The sequence below is a fragment of the Salmo salar genome, chromosome 20, assembly GCF_965601325.2.
Source record: "Salmo salar chromosome 20, fSalSal1, whole genome shotgun sequence".
In the NCBI taxonomy this organism is placed as follows: Eukaryota; Metazoa; Chordata; class Actinopteri; order Salmoniformes; family Salmonidae; genus Salmo; species Salmo salar.
This window is the reverse complement of record NC_138310.1, coordinates 49205487-49229938: the sequence shown is the minus strand read 5'-3', so window position 1 is coordinate 49229938 and position 24452 is coordinate 49205487. Positions and strand designations below refer to the sequence as shown.

The 24452-nt window shown below is 43.5% G+C and overlaps 1 protein-coding gene across 3 annotated transcripts; it reads left to right on the top strand.

Moving 5' to 3' along the window:
• Positions 1-602: 602 nt before the first annotated feature.
• On the top strand, positions 603-23927 carry scn2b (sodium channel, voltage-gated, type II, beta). Of its 3 annotated transcripts, XR_006760961.2 has the most exons (6): positions 603-843; positions 16017-16183; positions 18757-18967; positions 20247-20442; positions 21370-21440; positions 23003-23927. XR_006760961.2 is itself a non-coding variant. In XM_045703570.2 (5 exons), exons 1-5 carry the CDS (start codon positions 759-761, stop codon positions 23028-23030), a joined length of 687 nt encoding a protein of 228 aa, XP_045559526.2. In that variant the 5' UTR covers positions 603-758; the 3' UTR covers positions 23031-23927. The 3 variants fall into 3 exon arrangements, 2 of the variants coding, with proteins under 2 accessions (XP_045559526.2, XP_082822612.1); XM_045703570.2 differs by lacking the exon at positions 21370-21440; XM_082966486.1 differs by lacking the exons at positions 21370-21440; positions 23003-23927 and having other exon boundaries at positions 20247-20446.
• The last annotated feature ends 525 nt before the right edge of the window (positions 23928-24452 follow it).

The window sequence follows — 24452 nt, the reverse complement described above, 5'->3', positions numbered from 1 at the left end:
AGACAGACAGACAGACAGACAGACAGACAGACAGAGTGGTTTTCAAACCTCGCTGGGCACCTAGACATTTCACAATTATGCTGACCTGATTCACCTATTTATTTAAGTGCTTGCTGATTAGTTGACAAGTTGAATCAGGTGTGTTAATAACTGAGGAATAGGTCAAATACATGTAACGGTTTTACATCCCCCAAGGAAAGGTTGGAAGATCCCTGGTCTAGGACACACAGAGATAATTAGAGATCAATATAATTGATTCCGTTAGCTAGCCTATTGCCTATTTATATTCCATATTTATATTTATCACCTATACTGACAGCACGATACACGCACATCGTCTATTTTGAGCCTGATCAAACAAACAACAAAAGACACTATTATATGATTAAATCTCATTCATTTATCTGAGTGCATCCGTGCTTTTCCATGATTGTTAAGTTGAAACTGTCGATCGTTGCGAGTAAATGTAATTGAATAATTGTACATTGAAATGTGAGATATGAAAAGGGTAAATGTAGGGATAGAGAGGGAGGGAGCTAAGAGTGGAGGATTTTATTTCATTTCCAACCTCCCCGCCTTCTTTTGAGAGACACCCACAACCATATAACCAACTATTTCTACAGCTACAGTCACTGCCAGCCATATCATAGCACTGAAAAAATAACACATATTTTAAGCTTTTTTAAAAGTAAAACAGAAGATTTGACGATATTTGTATTTTAATCATATAGCGTGACGTTTTACTACAAGGAGATACAATGCATTTTACATTACAAAAGCGAAATAAGACGTGGATGCCTGCTACCAATTTGAGCATCGTGGGATTGGTGGTTTATATTTTGGGTAAGTAGGCTATAACGGAAACGTCTCATGTAACAGCGGATCGTAATTTTGAAAGATGAGTGACAGAGCCGCAATTTTACTATATTGGATCAAATGTGCACCGTTTTCTCGCGCGTTGTGTAAGTGTGTGTGTGTGTGTGTGTGTGTGTGTGTGGTTTGTAAATGAGCAAAATTAAGATATTCCTGAAATGCTGTGTATGATTATTGTAGGCTACCTAGTTAATAGACTGGTGGCCCACGAAAAACGCCGCTTGCCATCACTGGAAATTGCCAACTTCATCACCTCTAAGCCTAACACTTTAGGCTATGTCAACAGACTCAGTCAAGGAACCAAAACAGTTGGCTAAACGATGTGCGGTTGTTTTTAATCCAGAGATAAAGCGCGGTGAATCACAAAAAGCATAATTCCAGCGTCCCAACGCCTGATCTAAACCGAAACAACGTGGGGATTTATTATTGGCCCGCTCTCTACCTATAGCTTATTCAGAATGTGGAACAAGTCGCTTAAGTATCAGGGCTCAAGCAGGTCCAGTGATGCTCTCTCTACTGATGCAGGTACGGAGTGGAGTGGATGGACGCTGACGCACGGACACCGCGTATCTCCATCGTCTCTGCACTAGAGACGCATCGCTAGCAACATCGCATAGTATTTGTTTTCTCACAATAGCGGGTCGAAAGCGTGACTGGCAGCTTGCTTTGCCGCGGTCGGCTGGCTATGACGAAGCCAAACTATGCTGAGTTTAGCGCATCTGGGTGGATACACTTATCTATTCACATTGCCTCACTAGTGTAGGCTATATTTCCTGTTTATTCACATAGCCTACACTTCATTATTCGTATCCCAAAGAACACTCAGATAAAGATGGATAGTGAGAGTGCTGTTTTGTGCTCAGCAAAGGCCTGCTTGGCAACAGGCTACTGGTGCGTAATGACGGCTCATGAGATGAATTTCCCGATCTGTGATTTTGATGCCATGACACCATTAAGCCTATACAGTAGCTTAAACCTGTATTTTCCACATATGTCTGTTCATATCTGTGTTATCGTAGTGTTGTGGGATATTACAAATAAAAGGTAGGTTAAAAATGTAGAAAATATATATTGGGGAAAAAAACATTGCTATGCAGTGTCTATAGCCTATCACTTTCAAACTGTTGTGATGACGCCTGGTTCACACTGTCTGGTCACCGTCAGTCTGCAGCAGAAGAGATGACTAATACCACACCAGCCTCTGAAACCTTCACCATTTTAGAACAATCACGTATTGTCATGATGCTGCACCTCCTAGACGTTTACACTAGAGGGAGACAGTGCCACGCAGACGGTCTACTTTATAGACCAACAGGGATGATGTCTAATAGGCAATGCTGGCAAGCTCACATACATCCTCTCATACTATTTCAAGGAGCAGTTGGTAATAGTAGACTTTTAGGAGCTCAAAAATGCTATTTAACATCAGTATGGATGATATAGAGGACTAGTATTGATATAGAGGACTAGGCTACACTCGTGACTACCGGGTGCTGACTAACAACCAACAGTATTTGTGATGTCCATTTGGTATCGGGATCTTTGAGTATACTTTTATATTTCATCCACAAGGGGGCAGGCTAATCCACATCCACTGCCACTGTATAGCCCGCACTGCAGTCTGTAGACTAGTGGCTATGCAGCAGCACTAGCGGTTCTGGGGGGGCAGTGCCCCCATGACAACAATTTTGGACCCCCTTGTGGCCTCCCTAAATGTGGAGTATGAAATAATTTTTACATGACACATTTTTGCTCTCGTTCTTTTTTTTACATCCGTTACATCCCTCACTAGCTTTAAGCACCAGCTGTCAGAGCAGCTCACAGATCACTGCACCTGTACATAGCCCATATATAATTTAGCCCAAACAACAACCCCTACCCCTACTGTATTTATTTATTTATTTTGCTCCTTTGCACCCCATTATTTCTATTTCTACTTTGCACTTTCTTCCACTACAAATCTACCATTCCAGTGTTTTACTTGCTATATTGTATTTACTTTGCCACCATGGCCTTTTTTGCCTTTACCTCCCTTATCTCACCTCATTTGCTTACATTCTATATAGACTTATTTTTCTACTGTATTATTGACTGTATGTTTGTTTTACTCCATGTGTAACTCTGTGTTGTTGTATGTGTCGAACTGCTTTGCTTTATCTTGGCCAGGTCGCAATTGTAAATGAGAACTTGTTCTCAACTTGCCTATCTGGTTAAATAAAGGTGAAATAATTTTTAAAAATTAAATTAGACAGTGGCAACGCGGAACACTAATTTAACCCACACATTTTCTAGAGGGACGGCTTTAGGCGGAACACAACAGTATCGTACCACATGCAAAACGATATGACAACAATAACATCTAATGTAACTGGCCCCTCTAACAGTACAACTGGCCCCAGCTTGGCCCCCCCAGTTGAAATGGTCTAGCACCGCCACTGTGTAGCAGTTAAGCTCAGAGCTGGCAGCAATGATTTCATGGGATAGATCATCAATTCTCATTCTCCGGATGGTGTAATCAGGCTGCTCCTTCTGAATGTGAGGAAGTAGAGAGGAGGAGTAGCTGCTTCCTCATGGAAGGGATACTGTAGTGTACATGTTCAGATTGAGCTGTAAGGTAAAGGCTACTGTGTGTAGTCTGTAATCCCATAGCCTGCATAATGACCTTGCCTGTCAGCAGGTTCACCTAATAATGTGCCCTGTGTCATATCAAAGATACATACCTCAGTCATCAGACAGAGATCCAGTATATTTGACCAGTCTTGAACACTTACCTCCATATAGCCAAACGTAATAACATTTTGACCACCATATTAAGGTTCCTCAGTAAGGTATTATACTACATTATCCTTCCCCTATTGAACCCACTAGTCATTGAGTATGCTGAGCCACTGCCCACAGCAAAACAAACACACACACACACACACACACACACTCACACTGAACACACGCAGGACCATGGACATTGGCCTCACCTTTATTCAAGGCTATGGATCACTGGGCCGCTAATGGGCCCAGAGGTTACAGGCGGTCAAGGTCTATGGGAAGACCTGTCCATCAACCACCTGGGTCGGCCTATCCCTCAGCCAGTCAACACCTGCCCTGTCAGCAGGCAACCCGGGTATGAACCGTCCTGGTCTGTAATCACCCACCTACAGGGTGATAAAGGGAATCGACATGGGGGTGAGATGACATCTATGCCACTGGTAGAGAGGAGACAACAGCTTCTGGTCCAAACCAGAGCCATGTGTCTAGAGACTTGAGGTTTCTGTATTATGATTCATTTACATGACACTTAAAAATGATATGTCAGCCATGTTAGACCTAACGCCCCATTACCTTACATGGTCAAATATTTAAATAAGGCTACAGTTGAAGTCAGAAGTTTACATACACCTTAGCCAAATACATTTAAACTGAGTTTTTCACAATTCCTGACATTTAATCCTAGTAAAAATTCCCTGTCTTAGGTCAGTTAGGATCACCACTTTATTTTAAGAATGTGAAATGTCAGAATAATAGTTGAGGTAATTATTTATTTCAGCTTGTATTTCTTTCATCACATTCCCAGTGGGTCAGAAGTTTACATACACTCAATTAGTATTTGGTAGCATTGCCTTTAAATTGTTTAACTTGGGTCAAACGTTTTGGGTAGCCTTCCACAAGCTTCCCACAATAAGTTGGGTGAATTTTGGCCCCTTCCTCCTGACAGAGCTGGTGTAACTGAGTCAGGTTTGTAGGCCTCCTTGCTCACACACACTTTTTCAGTTCTGCCCACACATTTTCTATAGGATTGAGGTCAGGGCTTTGTGATGGCCACTCCAATACCTTGACTTTCTTGTCCTTAAGCCATTTTGCCACAAATTTGGAAGTATGCTTGGGGTCGTTGTCCATTTGAAGACCCATTTGCGAACAAGCTTTACCTTCCTGACTGATGTCTTGAGATGTTGCTTCAATACATCCACATAATTTTCCTTCCTCATGATGCGTCTATTTTGTGAAGTGCACAAGACCCTCCTGCAGCAAAGCACCCTCACAACATGATGCTGCCACCCCACGGTTGGGATGGTGTTCTTCGCCTTGCAAGCATCCCCCTTTTTTCTCCAAACATAACGATGGTCATTATGGCCAAACAGTTCTATTTTTGTTTCATCAGACCAGAGGACATTTCTCCAAAAAGTATGATATTTGTCCACATGTGCAGTTGCAAACCGTAGTCTGGCTTTTTTATGGCAGTTTTGTAGCAGTGGCTTCTTCCTTGCTGAGCGGCCTTTCAGGTTATTTTGATATAGGACTCGTTTTACTGTGGATATAGATACTTTTGTACCTGTTTCCTTCAGCATCTTCACAAGGTCCTTTGCTGTTGTTCTGGGATTGATTTGCACTTTTCGCACCAAAGTACATTCATCTCTAGGAGACAGAATGCGTCTCCTTCCTGAGCCGTATGACGGCTGCGTGGTCCCATGGTGTTTATACTTGCGTACTATTGTTTGTGCAGATGAACGTGGTACCTTCAGGCGTTTGGAAATTGCTCCCAAGGTTGAACCAGACTTGAGGAGGTCTACAATTTTTTTCTGAGGTCTTGACTGATTTCTTTTGATTTTCCCATGATGTCAAACAAAGAGGCACTGAGTTTGAAGGTAGGCCTTGAAATACATCCACAGGTACACCTCCAATTGACTCAAATAATGTCAATTAGCCTATCAGAAGCTTCTAAAGCCATGGCATCATTTTCTGGAATTTTCAAAGCTATTTAAAGGCACAGTCAACTTAGTGTATGTAAATTTATGACCCACTGGAATTGTGATACGGGGAATTTTAAGTGAAATAATCTGTCTGTAAACAATTTTTGGAAAAATGACTTGTGTCATGCACAAAGTAGATGTCCTAACCGACTTGCCAAAACTACAGTTTGTTAACAAAAAGTGGTTGAAAAATGTGTTTTAATGACTCCAACCTAAAGTGTATGTAAACTTCCAACTTCAACTGTATGTAACTGAATGTCTAGAATTAGAACAATATTCCAGCCTTGTGTAGGTCTACAATCTTGTCCCTGACATTCTTGGAGAGCTCTTTGGTCTTGGCCATGGTGGAGAGTTTGGAATCTGATTGATTGATTGCTTCTGTGGACAGGTGTCTTTTATACAGGTAACAAACTGAGATTAGGAGCACACTCTTAAAGGGAGTGCTCCTAATCTCAGTTTGTTACCTGTATAAAAGACACCTGTCCACAGAAGCAATCAATCAATCAGATTCCAAACTCTCCACCATGGCCAAGACCAAAGAGCTCTCCAAGAATGTCAGGGACAAGATTGTAGACCTACACAAGGCTGGAATGGTCTACAAGACCTTCGCCAAGCAGCTTGGTGAGAAGGTGACAACAGTTAGTGCGATTATTCGCAAATGGAAGAAACACAAAAGAACTGTCAATCTCCCTCGGCCTGGGGCTCCATGCAAGATCTCACCTCGTGGAGTTGCAATGATCATGAGAACAGTGAGGAATCAGTCCAGAACCACACGGGAGGATCTTGTCAATGATCTCAAGGCAGCTGGGACCATAGTCACCAAGAAAACAATTGGTAACACACTACGCCGTGAAGGACTGAAATCCTGCAGCGCCCGCAAGGTCCCCCTGCTCAAGAAAGCACATATACATGCCCGTCTGAAGTTTGCCAATGAACATCTGAATGATTCAGAGGACAACTGTGTGAAAGTGTTGTGGTCAGATGAGACCAAAATGGAGCTCTTTGGCATAAACTCAACTCGCTGTGTTTGGAGGAGGAGGAATGCTGCCTATGACCCCAAGAACACCATCCCCACTGTCAAATATGGAGGTGGAAACATTATGCTTTGGGGGTGTTTTTCTGCTAAGGGGACAGGACAACTTCACAGCATCAAAGGGACGATGGACGGGGCCATGTACCGTCAAATCTTGGGTGAGAACCTCCTTCCCTCAGCCAGGGCATTGAAAATGGGTCGTGGATGGGTATTCCAGCATGACAATGACCCAAAACACACGGCCAAGGCAACAAAGGAGTGGCTCAAGAAGAAGCACATTAAGGTCCTGGAGTGGCCTAGCCAGTCTCCAGACCTTAATCCCATAGAAAATCTGTGAAGGGAGCTGAAGGTTCGAGTTGCCAAACGTCAGCCTCGAAACCTTAATGACTTAATGAAGATCTGCAAAGAGGAGTGGGACAAAATCCCTCTTGAGATGTGTGCAAACCTGGTTGCCAACTACAAGAAACGTCAGACCTCTGTGATTGCCAACAAGGGTCTTGCCACCAAGTACTAAGTCATGTTTTGCAGAGGGGTCAAATACTTATTCCCCTCATTAAAATGCAAATCATTTTATAACATTTTTGACATGCGTTTTTCTGGATTTTTTTAATTGTTATTCTGTCTCACTGTTCATATAAACCTACCATTAAAATTAGAGACTGATCATTTCTTTGTCAGTGGGCAAATGTTCAAAATCAGCAGGGGATCAAATACTTCTTTCCCTCACTGTAACTGGTGTACTCCACAGCCATTTTGGCATAGCCAGATCAGGATCTAACATAAGGGCAACATCGAGTATGCTATTCTGTTCTTCTGAAATACATTTTCTTCATATCATTGTGAAGGTGTAAGCTATATTACATGGATTCTTTTGAATTTTTTAAATGTAGATGTTCCAAAGGTCTGCATCATTGACTTGCAGGCTGTGTGGAAGCCAGGAGATCCAGGCTGTGTCACATCCGGTCGTGATTGGCAGTCCCATAGGGTGGCTCACAATTGGCCCAGCGCTGTCCAGGTTTGGCAGGGGTATGCTGTCATTGTAAATAACAATTTGTTCTTAACTGACTTGCCTAGTTAAATAAAGGTTAAATAAAAAAAGAAATGCTCATTGTGTTTATGTTAATTAACTAAAAATGACATTAAGACCGACAGTTATTTACTTGACCATCACCGGCTGACAAAATGTTGTGACCGCCACAACCCTAGTCTTTACCTTCTTTTTTACAATGACCTTGAGCCTCAGAAAAAAAAGCTGAAAGACAGAGAAAGGAGGAGGGAGATATGGGGTGTGCTGAGGGAGGGAGGGAGAGGAGAGTAAGGGAGAGTGAAGAAGGACGGAGGGAGGGAGAGGGCGGCACACTGCAGTATTTCCTGCCTTGTAATAGCGGATCGAGTGGTGCAGCAAAAGCATTGGCTCATATGGGTGTTTAAAACCCTTTACATCCTTGCCTTACAGGATGAGAGAATCTCTCTCAAAATGCTACACATATTGTACTACTATTGTTCAGTAAATGTGTTTATAGGCAATGATGTTAGCGTCAGACATATTCTTAACTCCCAGTAACATGTACAGATAGCATACATGTACACTTGTTCAAGATAGAGTTTGACTCTTTTTCGCAAATTACCAGAGGTTACAGTACCTTCAGCAGTGTAGAAGTGGGTAAAAAGTAGCTCAAGGCAATGTTCTTGTATGATAAACATTGACTCATCATGCATGTGGTCGCTACTGACGTGATGTAACAATCCAAACCGAAGCCTTTTGCACAAAAGATAGAGGGGACTTTCATTGGACTCCCCCTGCAGAACCAGATGCTACTCAGGTTAGGTTAGTTAGTCTCTTTTGCTTCCCATTACATTGGAGATGTAGACATTGATTGTCATTAAGACATTTCAGCTGATTAAGTGTGAATGGGATTAGCTGATTGTGTATGTTTATTAAAGGATGTGATAGACATACTGTAAAGTAACCCCCTCCTCAGTGTGGGAATATACTCACCCTACAGATGCACTAGATACAGTACAGATGTAGGATCTTCATTTGATCACTCTTTTGTTGCTGAGAATTTCCTGCACGTCAGGAAATACGAACTTGAAATGTATTCAAGGTTTAAAAAAGCTTCTAAAGTTTGTAATTTCCACTTTAAAATGTTGGTCTTGATTTTTCTGTTGCTGCAGGATAATTTTTCTGCTGTAGCCAACTAGCTCAAATTAAGATCCTACATATGTAAATGGGAATAGGCATGGGCTGGGAAGACATTGACATAGCATCAGTAAAGAATAGTGCATATGGCTGAGTGCTGACTCTGCAAGTACACGTGTTGTGTGCGTGCGTGCGTGCGTGCGTGCGTGTGTGCGTGTGTGTGTGTGTGACGTACAGGGTGTGCATATGTTTGCCAATGTGTAGCTATAGGTCTATATGTGAGCACATATGTGTGTGTGAGGGGGATGCGTCATGCTTGTATGTTTAATGTGGGATGTCAGCCTATTTGTCCCTCCCTTCCTCCCTCCCTCCGCTCTAAGCAGGTGCTGTACTGCAGTACTTCCAGATGACACCTGATTCAGAGAGAGGAAGGGAGGGGAGGGAGGGAGAGAGGAGAGGGAGGAAGTGAGTGATCCGAAAGACTCAAACTGCACCACTACAGGACACAAACAGAGAGAGAGAGAACGAGAGAGAGAACGAGAGAGAGAACGATAGAGAAAGAGAGGGAGAGAGAGAAATAGAGAGCGAGATAGGAGGGTGTGATTAGAGGGTCTAGCTGCTGCAGAGACCCGGTACGATGAAGAGTGATTGCAGCAGCAGGGGGAACTTGTCCAGTAACACAAAAGTTGGCAGACTGGTGCAGAGCCGAGCAAACACACCCGTCCCACGCCGGCCATCATGCACGTGCTTGTACTCACTAACAGCCACACTCAGACCAATACACACACACATCCCACTGAGGCACTCACAGAACACACACACAGGGCCGTCGTTATGGGCGGGTCTTAGGGGGCATGACCCATCCTCCTTGCCCGTCCAAATAAAACATTGAAATATTGATCATTTATTTGACCGAGACGTGCGCTGACAGAAAAATGCATCAATTTCAGATAAAGCATCCGAGCGAACAAAACACTGCCACTCTGTCTCAGTATGTGTAGACCATGTATCTGATGCTGTCTGGAAAGAAATTGTATGACATGCCATACTCTTTTGGTCCAGACAGCATCAGATACATGGGCTACATATAGTGAGACAGAGGGGCGCTGTTTCGCTCATTCGGATGCTTTATCCGGTGGAGTTTCAGCAGTGAGGAAGAGGTGAAGCGAGCGGGCTCACTCTCGCCAAAATCTGTCCAGAGTAAGCCAAATGTGTTTCTGTGCGCATAATATGCAGACCTAAGCTTGCCGCCTGCCTTCCCGCCTTTGGGACAACGACTCCCATGGTTAGGGCGGAGACATGAGCATCTTGTCATTATATACTAATCTCTGGTTTCAGCCTCTTGAGAAATGGAAAGGAATGTTTGGCTGGTGCACAGTGCACTGTTAGGATAATGGCTTCCCTTTAAATAAAATGTATGTTTGCCAAAATTACATATTTACTCCTGTCTAAATGAAAGCATTCAAAGTACTTCACCAGAGAGCATGACTTAGCCACAGAGGATCATTAGCTTCTTTAATAAAAATAACTGTGGATTGCTTTACTGTTCCCTGTGGCTCAGTTGGTAGAGCATGGTGTTTGCAATGCCAGCATGGTGTGTGCAATGCCAGGGTTGTGGGTTCAATTCCCATGGGGGGCCAGTACAAAAAAAAAAAAAAAAAATATGCATGAAATGTATGCATTCACTACTGTAAGTTGCTCTGGATAAGAGTGTCTGCTAAATGACTAAAATGTAAATGTTAAATGACAAGTGTGTATGACTATTTGGGAAGCCTGCAATTTGGGTAGTGGGTGTGTCAATAGGTCTAGCTGATTGAGTTGTGGCAGTCAGTGAAAAGCATCTAAAATATGTGAAGATAATGTGTCTTGAGAAAAACTTAAAATGTTGCAACATTCTGGAGACGTCTCTCTCCAGAATGCGCTCAGTTGTCTCTTGCGCATTCATTGATACATTGTGTGAATTGTTTGCCCTTTGATTTTTTTTTTTTTTATCAACTTCCCATGACATACTGTACAGGCGTGGCCAAAAGTTTTGAGAATGACACAAATAAAACATTTCACAAAGTCTGCTGCCTCAGTTTGTATGATGGCAATTTGCATATACTCCAGAATGTTATGAAGAGTGATCAGATGAATTGCAATTAATTGCAAAGTCCCTCTTTTCCATGCAAATGAACTGAATCCCCCAAAAACATGTCCACTGATTTAGATTTTAGTCATTTAGTAGACGCTCTTATCCAGAGCGACTTACAGTAGTGAATACATTTCATAATTTTTTTTTCTTCCCCATACTGGTCCCCCGTGGGAATCGAACCCACAACCCTGGCGTTGCAAACACCATGCTCTACCAACTGAGCCACACAGGACACATTTCAGCCCTGTCATAAAAGGACCAGCTGACATCATGTCAGTTGACGAGGACAAGGCTGGAGATCACTCTGTCATGCTGATTGAGTTCGAATAACAGACTGGAAGCTTCAAAAGGAGGGTGGTCCTTGGAATCATTGTTCTTCCTCTGTCAACCATGGTTACCTGCAAGGAAACACGTGCCATCATCATTGCTTTGCACAAAAAGTGCTTCACAGGCAAGGATATTGCTGCCAGTAAGATTGCACCTAAATCAACCATTTATCGGATCATCAAGAACTTCAAGGAGAGCGGTTCAATTGTTGTGAAGAAGGCCTCAGGGTGCCCAAGAATGTCCAGCAAGTGCCAGGACCGTCTCCTGAAGTTGATTCAGCTGCGGGATTGAGGCACCACCAGTACAGAGCTTGCTCAGGAATGGCAGCAGGCAGGTGTGAGTGCATCTGCACGCACAGTGAGGCAAAGACTTTTGGAGGATGGCCTGGTGTCAAGAAGGGTAGCAAAGAAGCCACTTCTCTCCAGGAAAAACATCAGGGACAGACTGATATTCTGCAAAAGGCACAGGGATTGGACTGCTGAGGACTGGGGTAAAGTCATTTTCTCTGATGAATCCCCTTTCCGATTGTTTGGGGCATCCGGAAAAAAACATTTCCGGAAAAGACAAGGTGAGCGCTACCATCAGTCCTGTGTCATGCCAACAGTAAAGCATCCTGAGACCATTCATGTGTGGGGTTGCTTCTCAGCCAAGGGAGTGGGCTATCTCACAATTTTGCCTAAGAACACAGCCATGAGTAAAGAATGGTACCAACACATCCTCCGAGAGCAACTTCTCCCAACCATCCAGGAACAGTTTGGTGACGAACAATGCCTTTTTCCAGCATGATGGAGCACCTTGCCATAACTAAGTGGCTCGGGGAACAAAACATCGATATTTTGGGTCCATGGCCAGGAAACTCCCCAGACCACAATCCCATTGAGAACTTGTGGTCAATCCTTTAGAGGCGAGTGGACAAACAAAAACCCACAAATTCTGACAAACTCCAAGCATTGATTATGCAAGAATGGGCTGCCATCAGTCAGGATGTGTCCCAGAAGTTAATTGACAGCATGCCAGGGCGGATTGCAGACGTCTTGGAAAAGAAGGGTCAACACTGCAACTATTGTCTCTTTGCATCAACTTCATGTAATTGTCAATAAAAGCCTTTGACACTTCAGTATTCCATAGTAACATCTGATAAAAATTTCTAAAGACACTGAAGCAGAAAACTTTGTGAAAATTAATATTTATGTCATTCTCAAAACTTTTGGCCACGACTGTATGTCACCAGTAGGCCAACAAATGTATTGTTAATCCCCCGTCATTTGATTACAATCATTTCTATTAATGCATGTATTAATTACAGTAATTTACCAGGCCTGCTGCATTCTGATTGTCTTAACTCACCAAACTTCATAAAAACTGCTGTCTGTCTCAAGCTCACTGGCGCGGGAAATAGGCTATGGCTGTAACGGCTCTCGTCGGAATGAGTGGACCAAAGCGCAGCGTGGAAAGTGTTCATGATTTTTATTGATAAAAAAAAAACACTCGAACAAAGTAACAAAACGAAAAGCCAACAGTTCTGTCAGGTAACAGAATACTAAACAGAAAATAACCTCCCACAAAACTCAGGTGGAAAACAGGCTGCCTAAGTATGATTCCCAATCAGAGACAACGATAGACAGCTGCCTCTGATTGGGAACCACACTCGGCTCAAAAACAAAGAAATAGAAAACATAGATATTCCCACCCAAGTCACACCCTGACCTAGCCAAACATAGAGAATAAATAACATCTCTAAGGTCAGGGCGTGACAGTACCATGGATCATCACTGGAGGCTTCGTGCCATGGATCATCACTGGAGACTTCAGACCATGGATCATCACTGGAGGCTTCGTACGTGGAGCCGGAACAGGTCTCACCGGACTGGGGAGACGCACTGGAGACCGGGTGTGCGGAGCTGGCACAGGATATACTGGGCCGTGGAGGCGCACTGGAGGTCTGGAGCGTAGGGCTGGCACAACCCGTTCTGGCTGGATGCTTACTTTAGCCCGGCAAGTGCGGGGCGCTGGCACAGGACGAACTGGGCTGTGAAGGCGCACTGGCGACACAGTGCGTAGAGCTGGCGCAGGATATACTGGGCCGTGGAGGCACACTGAAGGTCTGGAGCGTAGGGCTGGCACAACCTGTCCTGGCTGGATGCTCACTTTAGCCCGGCAAGGGCGGGGCGCTGGCACAGGACGAACTGGGCTGTGAAGGCGCACTGGCGACACAGTGCATAGAGCTGGCGCAGGATATCCTGGACCGAGGAGGCGTACTGGAGACCAGGAGCGCTGAGCGGGCACAACCCGTCCTGGCTGAATGCTCACTTTAGCCCGGCAAATGCGGGGCGCAGGCAATGAGCGCACCGGGCTGTGAATGCGCATCGGAGATACGGTGCGCATAACACGGTGCCAGACTGGTCACACGCTCCCCACGGTAAGCACGGGGTGTTGGCTCAGGTCTCAACCCTGACTCCGCCAATCTCCCCGTGTGCGCCCCACTCCCCCCAAAAAAATGTTTGGAGCTGCCTCTCGGGCTTCCCTCGTTCCCGTGACTCCCGATCTCGTGGCTGCTCCTCCCTCTCTGCTTCCACTTGTTCCCATGGGAGGCGATCCCATCCGGCCTGGATCTCCTCCCACATCCAGGATCCTTTGCCATCCAGGATTTCCTCCCATGTCCAACTCTCCTGGCCACGCTGCTTGGTCTGTTTTTGGTGGGAGGTTCTGTAACGGCTCTCGTCGGAATGAGTGGACCAAAGCGCATCGTGGAAAGTGTTCATGATTTTTATTGATCAAAAAAACACTCGAACAAAGTAACAAAATGAAAAGCCAACAGTTCTGTCAGGTAACAGAATACTAAACAGAAAATAACCTCCCACAAAACTCAGGTGGAAAACAGGCTGCCTAAGTATGATTCCCAATCAGAGACAATGATAGACAGCTGCCTCTGATTGTCACCAAAGCCCCATATACTACCCACCACTGCGACCTGTACGCTCTCGTTGGCTGGCCCTCGCTTCATACTCGTCGCCAAACCCACTGGCTCCAGGTCATCTACAAACCCTGCTAGGTAAAGTCCCCCCTTATCTCCGCTCACTGGTCACCATAGCAGCACCCATCTGTAGCACGCGCTCCAGCAGGTATATCTCTCTGGTCACCCCCAAAGCCAATTCCTCCTTTGGCTGTCTCTCCTTCCAGTTCTCTGCTGCCAATGACTGGAACGAACTACAAAAATCTCTGAAACTGGAAACACTTATCTCCCTCACTAGCTTCAAGCACCAGCTGTCAGAGCAGCTCACAGATCACTGCACCTGTACATAGCCCATCTATAATTTAGCCCATACAACTACCTCTTCCCCTACTGTATTTATTTATTTATTTATTTATTTTGCTCCTTTGCACCCCATTATTTATATTTCTACTTTGCACTTTCTTCCACTACAAATCTACCATTCCAGTGTTTTACTTGCTATATTGTATTTACTTTGCCACCATGGCCTTTTTTGCCTTTACCTCCCGTATCTCACCTCATTTGCTCACATTGTATACAGACTTATTTTTCTACTGTATTATTGACTGTATGTTTGTTTTACTCCATGTGTAACTCTGTGTTGTTGTATGTGTCGAACTGCTTTGCTTTATCTTGGCCAGGTCGCAATTGTAAATGAGAACTTGTTTTCAACTTGCCTACCTGGTTAAATAAAGGTGAAATAAATAAATAAATAGTTTAGTCACCTCAACTTGCTCAATTTCCACATTATTCATTACAAGATTTAGTTGAGGTTTAGGGTTTAGTGAATTATTTGTCAGAAATACAATGCTTTTAGTTTTGGAAACATTTAGGACTAACTACTTCCTTGTCTGAAACCAACTGCAGCTCTTTGTTAAGTGTTGCAGTCATTTCAGTCGCTACAGTAGCTGACGTGTACAGTGTTGAGTCAGTAGTGTTCCTCAGTATTTGAAAAATCTTTCCAACACAAGCGTGTGCAAAAATAGGAGGTCCAGATGATACTGTGTATTGTCATCATACGCAGTTCGCAGACACAACACTATACGCACGCACAGGTATACAGCACAGTTCTGCCTTAATGCCTCAATGAGTTACACATTCAGGAGATTCAGTCAGTCCTTTTTCTTCCGCTTTAGCCAGTACTCATGGATAAGCCATTGCCGCAGTAAACGCCAATCTGCAAACAACGATTACCAAAACAAATATGAGTGGAATGATTACGGGGCAGAATTACCGGGCTGAATTCCTCTGTGCCTACAGCTGAACCACCGCTTCAACCGCTCTGGCTGTTCAAAGTGCTGTCTAAAGCATTCGTTCGCATGCAGCTCCTTCAGTATGGTTCAGGGCACTGCAGAGGGAGTGCTGTACAGGGTGTGTCTAGAGCTGCGTTAAGAGTAACCGGTGCAGGAGTGAGTCACTCCGAGATGTTACTACAGTACGGTTCTGTGCTGCGCAATGCCTCCCAGGTTGTGCGGATAGTTAGCGTCCATAACACTACTGCTAAAGCAGTATCCAATAGTACGGTCACCTTCTGCTGATGGTGGTTGCTTTACAGAGGAATTCACTGACCCAGGAAAAAATTGCCTTTGAAATAGATAGCAGTTTGTTTAGATGATCTCCGTACATATGTGTGTAATCAGAATTATCTTTCTTGTGAATGAACTCACTCCTTCCTGTAGAACAGTAAACGACAGTACCTACACTTCCATGTGTAGCACATCTATGTGTTTCTTGACCAATCCCCTCCATTCCTTCCTTCCTCCCTCCTCCAGCCTGCCCTGCGTCCAGTATGGATGTCCTGGTCCATAACCAGATCAACGTCCTGAACGGCACCATGGTGAGGATCCAGTGCATCTTCACCTCCTGCTACAAGATGGACGTCAACAAGTTTGCCATGAACTGGACCTACCAGGAGAACACCAACGAGACTGAGGAGATGGTGAGAGACCAGACCGTGTGTCTGCCCTTGTCTTGTGTCAATGTCAGGCCGATGCACAGTGTCCATTTTAGGACACCCTCAGCCTCAGATTGAGTCAAGGAGGGGTAAGGTGTAAGGCTAAAATAGACACCATACCCCTGACTCTGCCATGATATACAGTAAGATTCATCTTTTTTTTTCTTTTGCATACTCCATCCTCCTTACCTTTCCCGTGTCAACTCTCTCTCCTTTCTCTTTCTGTTTCTTTAATGCCATGCTTTCTCCAACTATTTCGATGTGTTTCATTTCATTTATTTAGCCAGGAAAGTCTACAGATGTAGGATCTCAATTTGACCAGTATTGTCGTAGCAAAATAATCCTACTGCAACAGGATTTGAACGTTTAGTCCATAATGTTGCTTGATCAGTGGTTAGACTATGAGCTGGACAAAAGTAGTTTACATGAAAAGTGCAATACTGTTAATACAACTGTGTGTTAGTGCAGGTTTCAGTGACCGTACATTCAGTACCTGTCATGTCCTGACCAGTATAACGGGTTATTTGTTATTGTAGTTTGGTCAGGACGTGGCAGGGGTGTGTTTGTTTAGAGTGTTTCGGGGTTTGTTGGGCTATGTTCTGTTTTAAGAGGGGTGTTTATTTAGAGTGTTTCGGGGTTTGTTGGGTTATGTTTTTGTTAGTCTATTACTATGTTAGTTCTAGTATGTCTATTTCTATGTGGTGTTTGTTGGGTTGACCTTCAATTGGAAGCAGCTGCTCCTAGTTGCTTCTAATTGAAGGTCCTATTTAAGAGGGGTGTTTTTCTATGGGATTTTGTGGGTAGTTGTTCCTTGTATAGCTGTAATCCTTACAGGACTGTTTATCATCGTTGGTTTTTTGTATACTTTTGTTTTGGTTTTCCTTCTTTCTACCTAATAAAAAGAAGATGAGTATACACACTCCCGCTGCATTTTGGTCAAATCCTTACGACAACCGTGACAGTACCAGTCTAAAGTTTGGACATACCTACTCATTCAAGGGTTTTTCTTTATTTTTACTATTTTTGACATTGTAGAATAATAGTGAAGACATCAAAACTATGAAATAACACATAATGTAGTAACAAAAAAAAGTGTTAAACAAATGAAAATATATTTGATTCTTCAAAGTAGCCACCCTTTACCTTGATAACAGCTTTACAGACTCTTGGCATTCTCTCATCCAGCTTCACCTGGAATGCTTTTCCAACAGTCTTGAAGTTCCCACATATGTTGAACACTTATTAGCTGCTTTTCCTTCACTCTGTGGCCCAACTCATCCCAAACCATCTCAATTGGGTTGAGGTCGGGTGATTGTGGGGGCCAGGTCATCTCATGCATCCCTCCATCACTCTCCTTCTTAGTCATATAGCCCTTACACAGCCTGGAGGTATGCTGGGTAATTGTCCTGTTGAAAAACAAATGATAGTCCCACTAAGCGCAAACCAAATGGTATGGCGTATCTCTGCAGAATGGTGTGGTAACCATGCTGGTTAAGTGTGCCTTGAATTCTAAATAAATCACAGACAGCGTCACCAGCAAAGCACCCCCACACCATCACACCACCTCCTCCATGCGTTACAGTGGGAATCACACATGCGGAGGTCATCTGTTCACCTACTCTGCGTCTCACAAAGACATAGCATTTGGAACCAAAAATCTAAAATTTGGACTCATCAGACCAAAGGACAGATTTCCACTGGTTTAATGTTCATTGCTCGTGTTTCTTGGCCCAAGCAAGTTTCTTCTTCTCATTTGTGTTCTTTAGTAGTGGTTTCTTTGCAGCAATTCGACCATGAAGGCCTGATTCACACAGTCTCCTCTGAACAGTTGATGTTGAGATGTGTCTGTTACTCTGTGAAGCATTTATTTGGGCTGCAATCTGAGGTGCAGTTAACTCTAATGAACGTATCCTCTGCAGCAGAGGTCTTCCTTTCCTGTAGCAGTCCACATGAGAACCAGTTTCATCATAGCGCTTGATGGTTTTTGCGACTGCACTTGAAGAAACTTTCAAAGTTTCTGGATTGACTCACCTTCATGTTTTAAAGTTGATTGGCTCAAACGCATTAAAATTAAAATGTACTTTTAACAAGGCACACCTGTTAATTGAAATGCATTCTAGGTGACTACCTCATGAAGCTGGTTGAGAGAATGCCAAGCGTGTGCAACGCTATCATCAAGGTAAAAGGTGGCTACTTCGAAGAATCTCAAATGTAAAATATATTTTGATTTGTTTAACACTTTTTTGCTTTCAACATGATTCCATATGTGTTATTTCATAGTTTTGATGTCTTCACTGTTATTCTACAAAGTAGAAAATAGTCACAATAAAGAAAAACCCTGGAATGAGTAGGTGTGTCCAAACTTTTGACACAAAGCTCATCTGCATTTCCTGTAGTGCAGGAAAATTCTCAGCAACAAAAGAGTGATCAAATTAAGGTCCTACATCTGTACTCAGTAACAATTGCCACTGTTTTCCAGGGAGTCCTGGGTTCAATAAAAACAAAAATGTTTCTGTCTATCTTTCTGCTAATCCCCCTTTTCCTCCTCTCTCCTCCAGTTCATGACCTATAAGAAGGGGATGATGCCCCTGCGGACAGACCGGTTCAGTGACCGGGTGCAGTTTGTGGGTAACCTGGAAAAGAACGACTTGTCCATCACCCTCTCTGATGTCCAGCTGTCGGACGAGGGCATCTATAACTGCTATGTCCGTAACCCCCCTGACCGCATCCAGGGCCACGGAATCATCAACATGTTTGTCGTCACAGAATGTAAGGGCAGGGGGAAAGGCAGGGAGCAATAAAAGGGACAGGGGGCAAGTTACTTAGCAGTCTCTTCGCGAGCCTGAAAATAGTTGATCTCAGTGATTGATAGTTGGTATTCAGCAGTCATAAAAGTATGCCTTATGTACTTTGAAGATCTACTAACATTGTGATTTCGTCAGACCGCATAGGCAGCAGCTCTATAGAGATGAGGTGGTAACTTGGAATATAATAATAAAGTCACCAAATCAAACACATATTTTATTAAAGTAAAGTAATGTGAATAAATTATGGTTAATAAGTGAAAAGCCGTAATGGGCAGTCACTACCATCATAGGACTTTTATTAACCGTTTTATTCTGTTACAGCGTTCAACACACATAAAGCATTGTGTATTTAATGTTTCAAAAAAAGTTGAAACCGAAAACCGTGATAATTTTTTTTAAATAAAACCTAAACCGAACCGACCTCAAAAAGCACTAATCGCTCAGCACTAATCTGTGGTCAACTGGTCCATCCATCCACCCTTTCCAGCCCATCCCTGGCCTTGTGTGCTAGCATGTCATTAAAAATTGTACCCTGGCCTTGTGTGCTAGCATGTCATTAAAAATTGTACCCTGGCCTTGTGTGCTAGCATGTCATTAAAGATTGTACCCTGGCCTTGCCATTCATCCATTCATCAATCCATTCACTCACCCACCCATCCATCCATCCATCCTTCAGTTCCTCATCTGGTTGTGTTTCTGTTCTCCCTTGGTCTCAACCTTCCTTCAGCCCAGGACGTGATGACTCAACACTATACAGCTTTTTACTTATTTACTTCCCGAGTGGCGCAGTGGTCTAAGGCACTGCATTGCAGTGCTAGAGGCATCACTGCAGTACCTGGTTCATTCCCAGGCTGTATCACAACCGGCTGTGATCTGGAGTCCCATAGGGCGGTGCACAGTTGGCCCAGCGTCGTGAGGGTTTGGCCGGGGGGGTAGGCCATTGTAAATAAGAATTTGTTCTTAACTGACTTGCCTAGTTAAATAAAGGTTAAATAAAACATTTTTATACAAATATTGATGGGCGTGCCAACCCAGCTCACCTCAGAATCATTGCCTCTCACAAATGCTGGTCTCACACACATGTATGCATGATGACACACACACACACACACACATAAAAGGCCATTGCTGTCCTTTTTTTGGTTTCCTCACACTGTGGTTTAATCAGCCCTTTGCCAACTATACACTCTATCTACAGAACTATCTCACCTCCTCTTCCCTCCTCCTCTCCCCCTCCACAGTGCCTCCCCCACGGGACTCGACCATAGCGGTGGCGATCGGGGCGTCAGTCGGCGGTGCGCTGGCTCTGCTCATCCTGTCCATGGTGGTGGTGAAGTGTATACGGCGTCACAAGAAACAGGAGCTCATTTCTGACGAGCAGAAGATGGAGGAAGAGGGCAAGCTGGATGCAGAGGGGGGCCCCGAGGAGGGAACCAAGTGAGATCCCCTCTTTGTTTTAACTTACCCATCCTCCTCTAAACGTCTATCTCTTCCTCGATACCTCTACAGATGTCGGATCTTAATTTGAGCTGGTTTGCTACAGTTGGAAAGTAATCCTGCAGCAACAGGAAATGTGAATTATTATCTGTATTATAATTAAGGGACATTTTTCTGGGATTTTACACATTTGTAAGGAAAAATCAATTCTGAAATTTCTAAGTAGAAATTGCAAACTTCAGAAACATTTTTAAACCTCAAATAAGTGTAACATGTCCTGATTTGCAGGAAAGTTATCCTGCAACAGGGTGATCATGTTAAGATCCTACATCTGTATATTGTTTTACTCTGACTCTTTCTCAATGTGAAATTATAATAATGTGTCCCCTGATTTAGGCTATTCTCCTTCTCTTTTCTCTTTACTGCTTGTCCTTTTCTCTCTCTCTCGCTCTCTCTCTCTCTCTCTCTCATTTTCTGTCATCTACTTGAGGCAATGCTCTTGAGGCAAAACCGGAGAGTCTTAAAATCCACTCCAATTCTCTTTCTCTTTCAGCTGTACATAGTATGTGCACTGACAGGGTGGTCCATACTTTTATACCTAACAAGCCACAACATTCTGGAATAACCCCAGAAACTTCACAAAATATAGATGTTATGGAAACACATTCCAGAAATATGTCCGGTGTAATGTATAAGTGGATTCATACATTTCTTTTAAAACCACCCTGACAAGTATCCCCTCTTCCCCTTCTTTTATTCTTCTTTTTTGATTTGTGTGTATGTTGAATGTGTGTTCCTGCGGGTATGTGTGTGCATGTGCGTGTGTATGTGTGTGTGTGTGTGTGTGTGTGTGTGTGTGTGTGTGTGTGTGTGTGTGTGTGTGTGTGTGTGTGTGTGTGTGTGTGTGCTTATATTGCCATGAGCCAGGCAGCTATAACCGGCCTGCATGGTCCTGGAGGCCCAAGGTTCGCTGGAGCCCAACCTCCTCCCTCACGCTGGTAACAATCTGTGATTGGTGTTTTGTGCTGGTCATGTGACCCCAGTTAGCCAAGAAGGAGTGGCCACTTATGGCCTTCTTCCTTTTTCCTTTTTCCCAAACCTTGCTGTTCATCCCTCTCTCTCATTACCATGGTGATGGGAACTTCAAATTCTGTTTGTCAGGACAGAGCCTCATATTTAAATATCAATCTCAAAATAATAGTCTATCCTTGGCTCATTTCCTGTATGACCACTGATGTGAAAGGACGATAGATTAAATCAACGTGATCTCATGTGTCAGTGGTCATGAAGGACAGGAGACATGGAAAGGACTGTTGAGACACATTCTCACTCTCAACCACATGTCCTGATCTCATCCAATAGAATGGTCAATCCTGTCCTGCCTTTCCCCCGTCTGGTCTGCTCTCCCTTCTACAGTACCTTCAACCTCTTTTCTACCTGATTATCTCTCTTCCAGGCCTTAGATCTGATCATTTCTGATTCTGAATACCTGTAGGGCTCAAGCCTAACTTCAGATACAAACACAGAACGTGTCTGCACAAACCTGTTGTCTAACATGATTCACGGAGAAGGAACATTTACGTGTGCTCAGTGCATCTCAAGTTAGAGTTTGTCTGTTAGTTTGCACTCGTGTTTGTTTGACCTGACACATGGCTAGGTTCCAAGATGAATTTGTGTCCCGCTTTATTTGGATAGTCCGGATTTTCATGGTCATACTATCAACAAACTGTCTGTTGATAAGAAACCTCTTGCTAAGGTTACGGTTAGGGTTAGGTTTATGTTTAGGTTTAGGTTTAGGTTTAGAATACGGGTAAGGGTTAAGGTTAGATCTACGATTGGGATAAGCAGTTAAGTTTAGGGTTACGATAAGAGCTACAGTTAGGGTTAGAGATAGGGTTAGCGTTAGTAGATAGTTAGTTGAAATGTCTGTAGATAGTATGTAGAGCATCTACAAAGGGACTATCCAAATGTGTGTGTCATAGATTTTTTTGGGGAAGCTATAGCATACTACAGCCATGTCTCAGGTCAATGTTTTTGTGCGTTTTAACTAGGTTTTGACTTACTAGTAGCTAACACATTTTCCACACTAACTCTGTGAGAGATCCAACCCATTCCTGTTTCTGCACAGTAGCTATTGATGTGTTTGCATTGTGGTCCTAGCCAATGTGATATAGTGATGGGTGTGTGTGTTGCAGTCTGTGTTTGATGTAATGGGATTGTACAAGTTAGTATATGTCCCAACATTTCCCCCTGGTCCGACAGTGGGATGTAAATACTGTACAACAACAATAGCATGGAAATCAGCTTAAAAACAAGTCAGGTTGGCAAGACAACCAGTGCCTACTTTAGGAAGCACTGACCTAGATGTTTCAACTATCTTGTCTTCTACTCTTATGTGACTTTCATTCTGTGAGACATCTCTTTAGTGTGTTGGTATTAGGGGTGTTGTTTCCTTGTTAGGTGGATTGAATGTACTGCATGTACTGTATCGCTGAGCTCATATATATCTCTGCTCTCTTCTTTCCCTGCCTCTCTGTTTCCGATGAACCATGACCTTCAGGAAAGCATTCCTGCCTGAAGATGTATAGTGACCCTTGCTTGAATCCTCATCCAGCATCTGCCTCACCCCACGCCGCCTCCCTCCCTCCTCTTGTCCATCCAAACAAGATTGCAGTTATGGGAAGCCCCAGCCACCAGCCACGCCACCAACGCCACCCCTGCCTCTATCTTCAGTCAGTCTTATCTCCTCTCTTCTTTGACGGGGAGCCACAAAAGGTGGAGGAGACTAGTAGACAGCAGTCTCCAAACGACATTCCTCTTTCCCCTTTTTCTCGCTTGTAGTCTAGCTTAAGATAGAGATGTAAGACCTTAATTTGATCACCCTGTAGCAGCATAACTTTCCTACAATGCAGGATGTTTAAAATGTGTACTGTATTGGAGGTTTAAAAAGGCTTCTGAAGTTTTCCCTTATGAAAAATGCATCAACTCTTAGAAAAAGATCAATTCATTCTAATTCACATTTCCTGTTGCTGCAGGACTATTTTCCTGCTGTAGCAAACTGGCTCAAATTAAGATCCTACATCTGTAGAGTAAATGGATGGTTTGACATCCATGGTTACTGGGAAAGATCCTGCTCTCTCTCTATCGCTCTCTTAAATTGTTGTCTTCTAACTTGCCACTCCATTGGATAACAAATTATTTACTTCCAAATCATATAATTCTCTCTCGCTCTCTCTCGCTCACTCTCTCTCGCTCTAATTCTTTTGCTCTGTCACATTACTTAGCGATGCATAATGGCTGGGGCAAAAAAAGTTCCCTTTTTTTTCTGACAGCTAGTGTGTGTGTGTCCAAATTATACCTTTCTGTGGGAGAATGGTGTGGGTGTATTTTTGTCTGTGTGTGTTAGTTTTTATGTACAGGGTATAAGGTTGTGAATGACCTTCAGATGTAACTACGATCAGTGTGGGTGTGTGTGTGTGTGTGTGTGTGTGGTGTGTGTGTGTGTGTGTGTGTGTGTGTGTGTGTGTGTGTGTGTGTGTGTGTGTGTGTGTGTGTGTGTGTGTGTGTGTGTGTGTGGTGTGTGTGTGTGTGTGTGTGTGTGTGTGTGTGTATTTGAGAATGTGTTTGAGTGTCCTTAGAGTGTCCGAGTGTCTTTCCTTCAAACTCAGAGTCTCCCTTCATGGAGAAGCCAGGCATGATTTTATCAGTAGTCAACTCTTCTGAACCCTTGCTTCACCTCCAATATGATATTTTAGCCTGTGTTGCTTGCTCATACATCGAAACAAACATACATCGAAACAACACACATTTGTATTGCTATGAATAAAGCTAGTACAATATCATACATAAGCATGACATTTTTTGCATACATTTTGCATACATTAAGACAGGCACAATTCTGTCTACAATGGATTGTGGGTTCGATTCCCACGGGGGGCCAGTACCAAAAAAAATAAATGCATGAAATGTATGCATTCACTACTGTAAGTCGCTCTGGATAAGAGCGTCTG

Excerpts from the sequence above, each read along its gene's own strand:
- scn2b (XM_045703570.2), top strand. The coding sequence starts at position 759 with ATGCATTTTACATTACAAAAGCGAAATAAGACGTGGATGCCTGCTACC. Across the intron at positions 844-16,016 it reads ATTGGTGGTTTATATTTTGG|CCTGCCCTGCGTCCAGTATG; the intron begins GTAAGTAGGCTA and ends TCCCTCCTCCAG. Across the intron at positions 18,968-20,246 it reads CATGTTTGTCGTCACAGAAT|TGCCTCCCCCACGGGACTCG; the intron begins GTAAGGGCAGGG and ends CCCCCTCCACAG.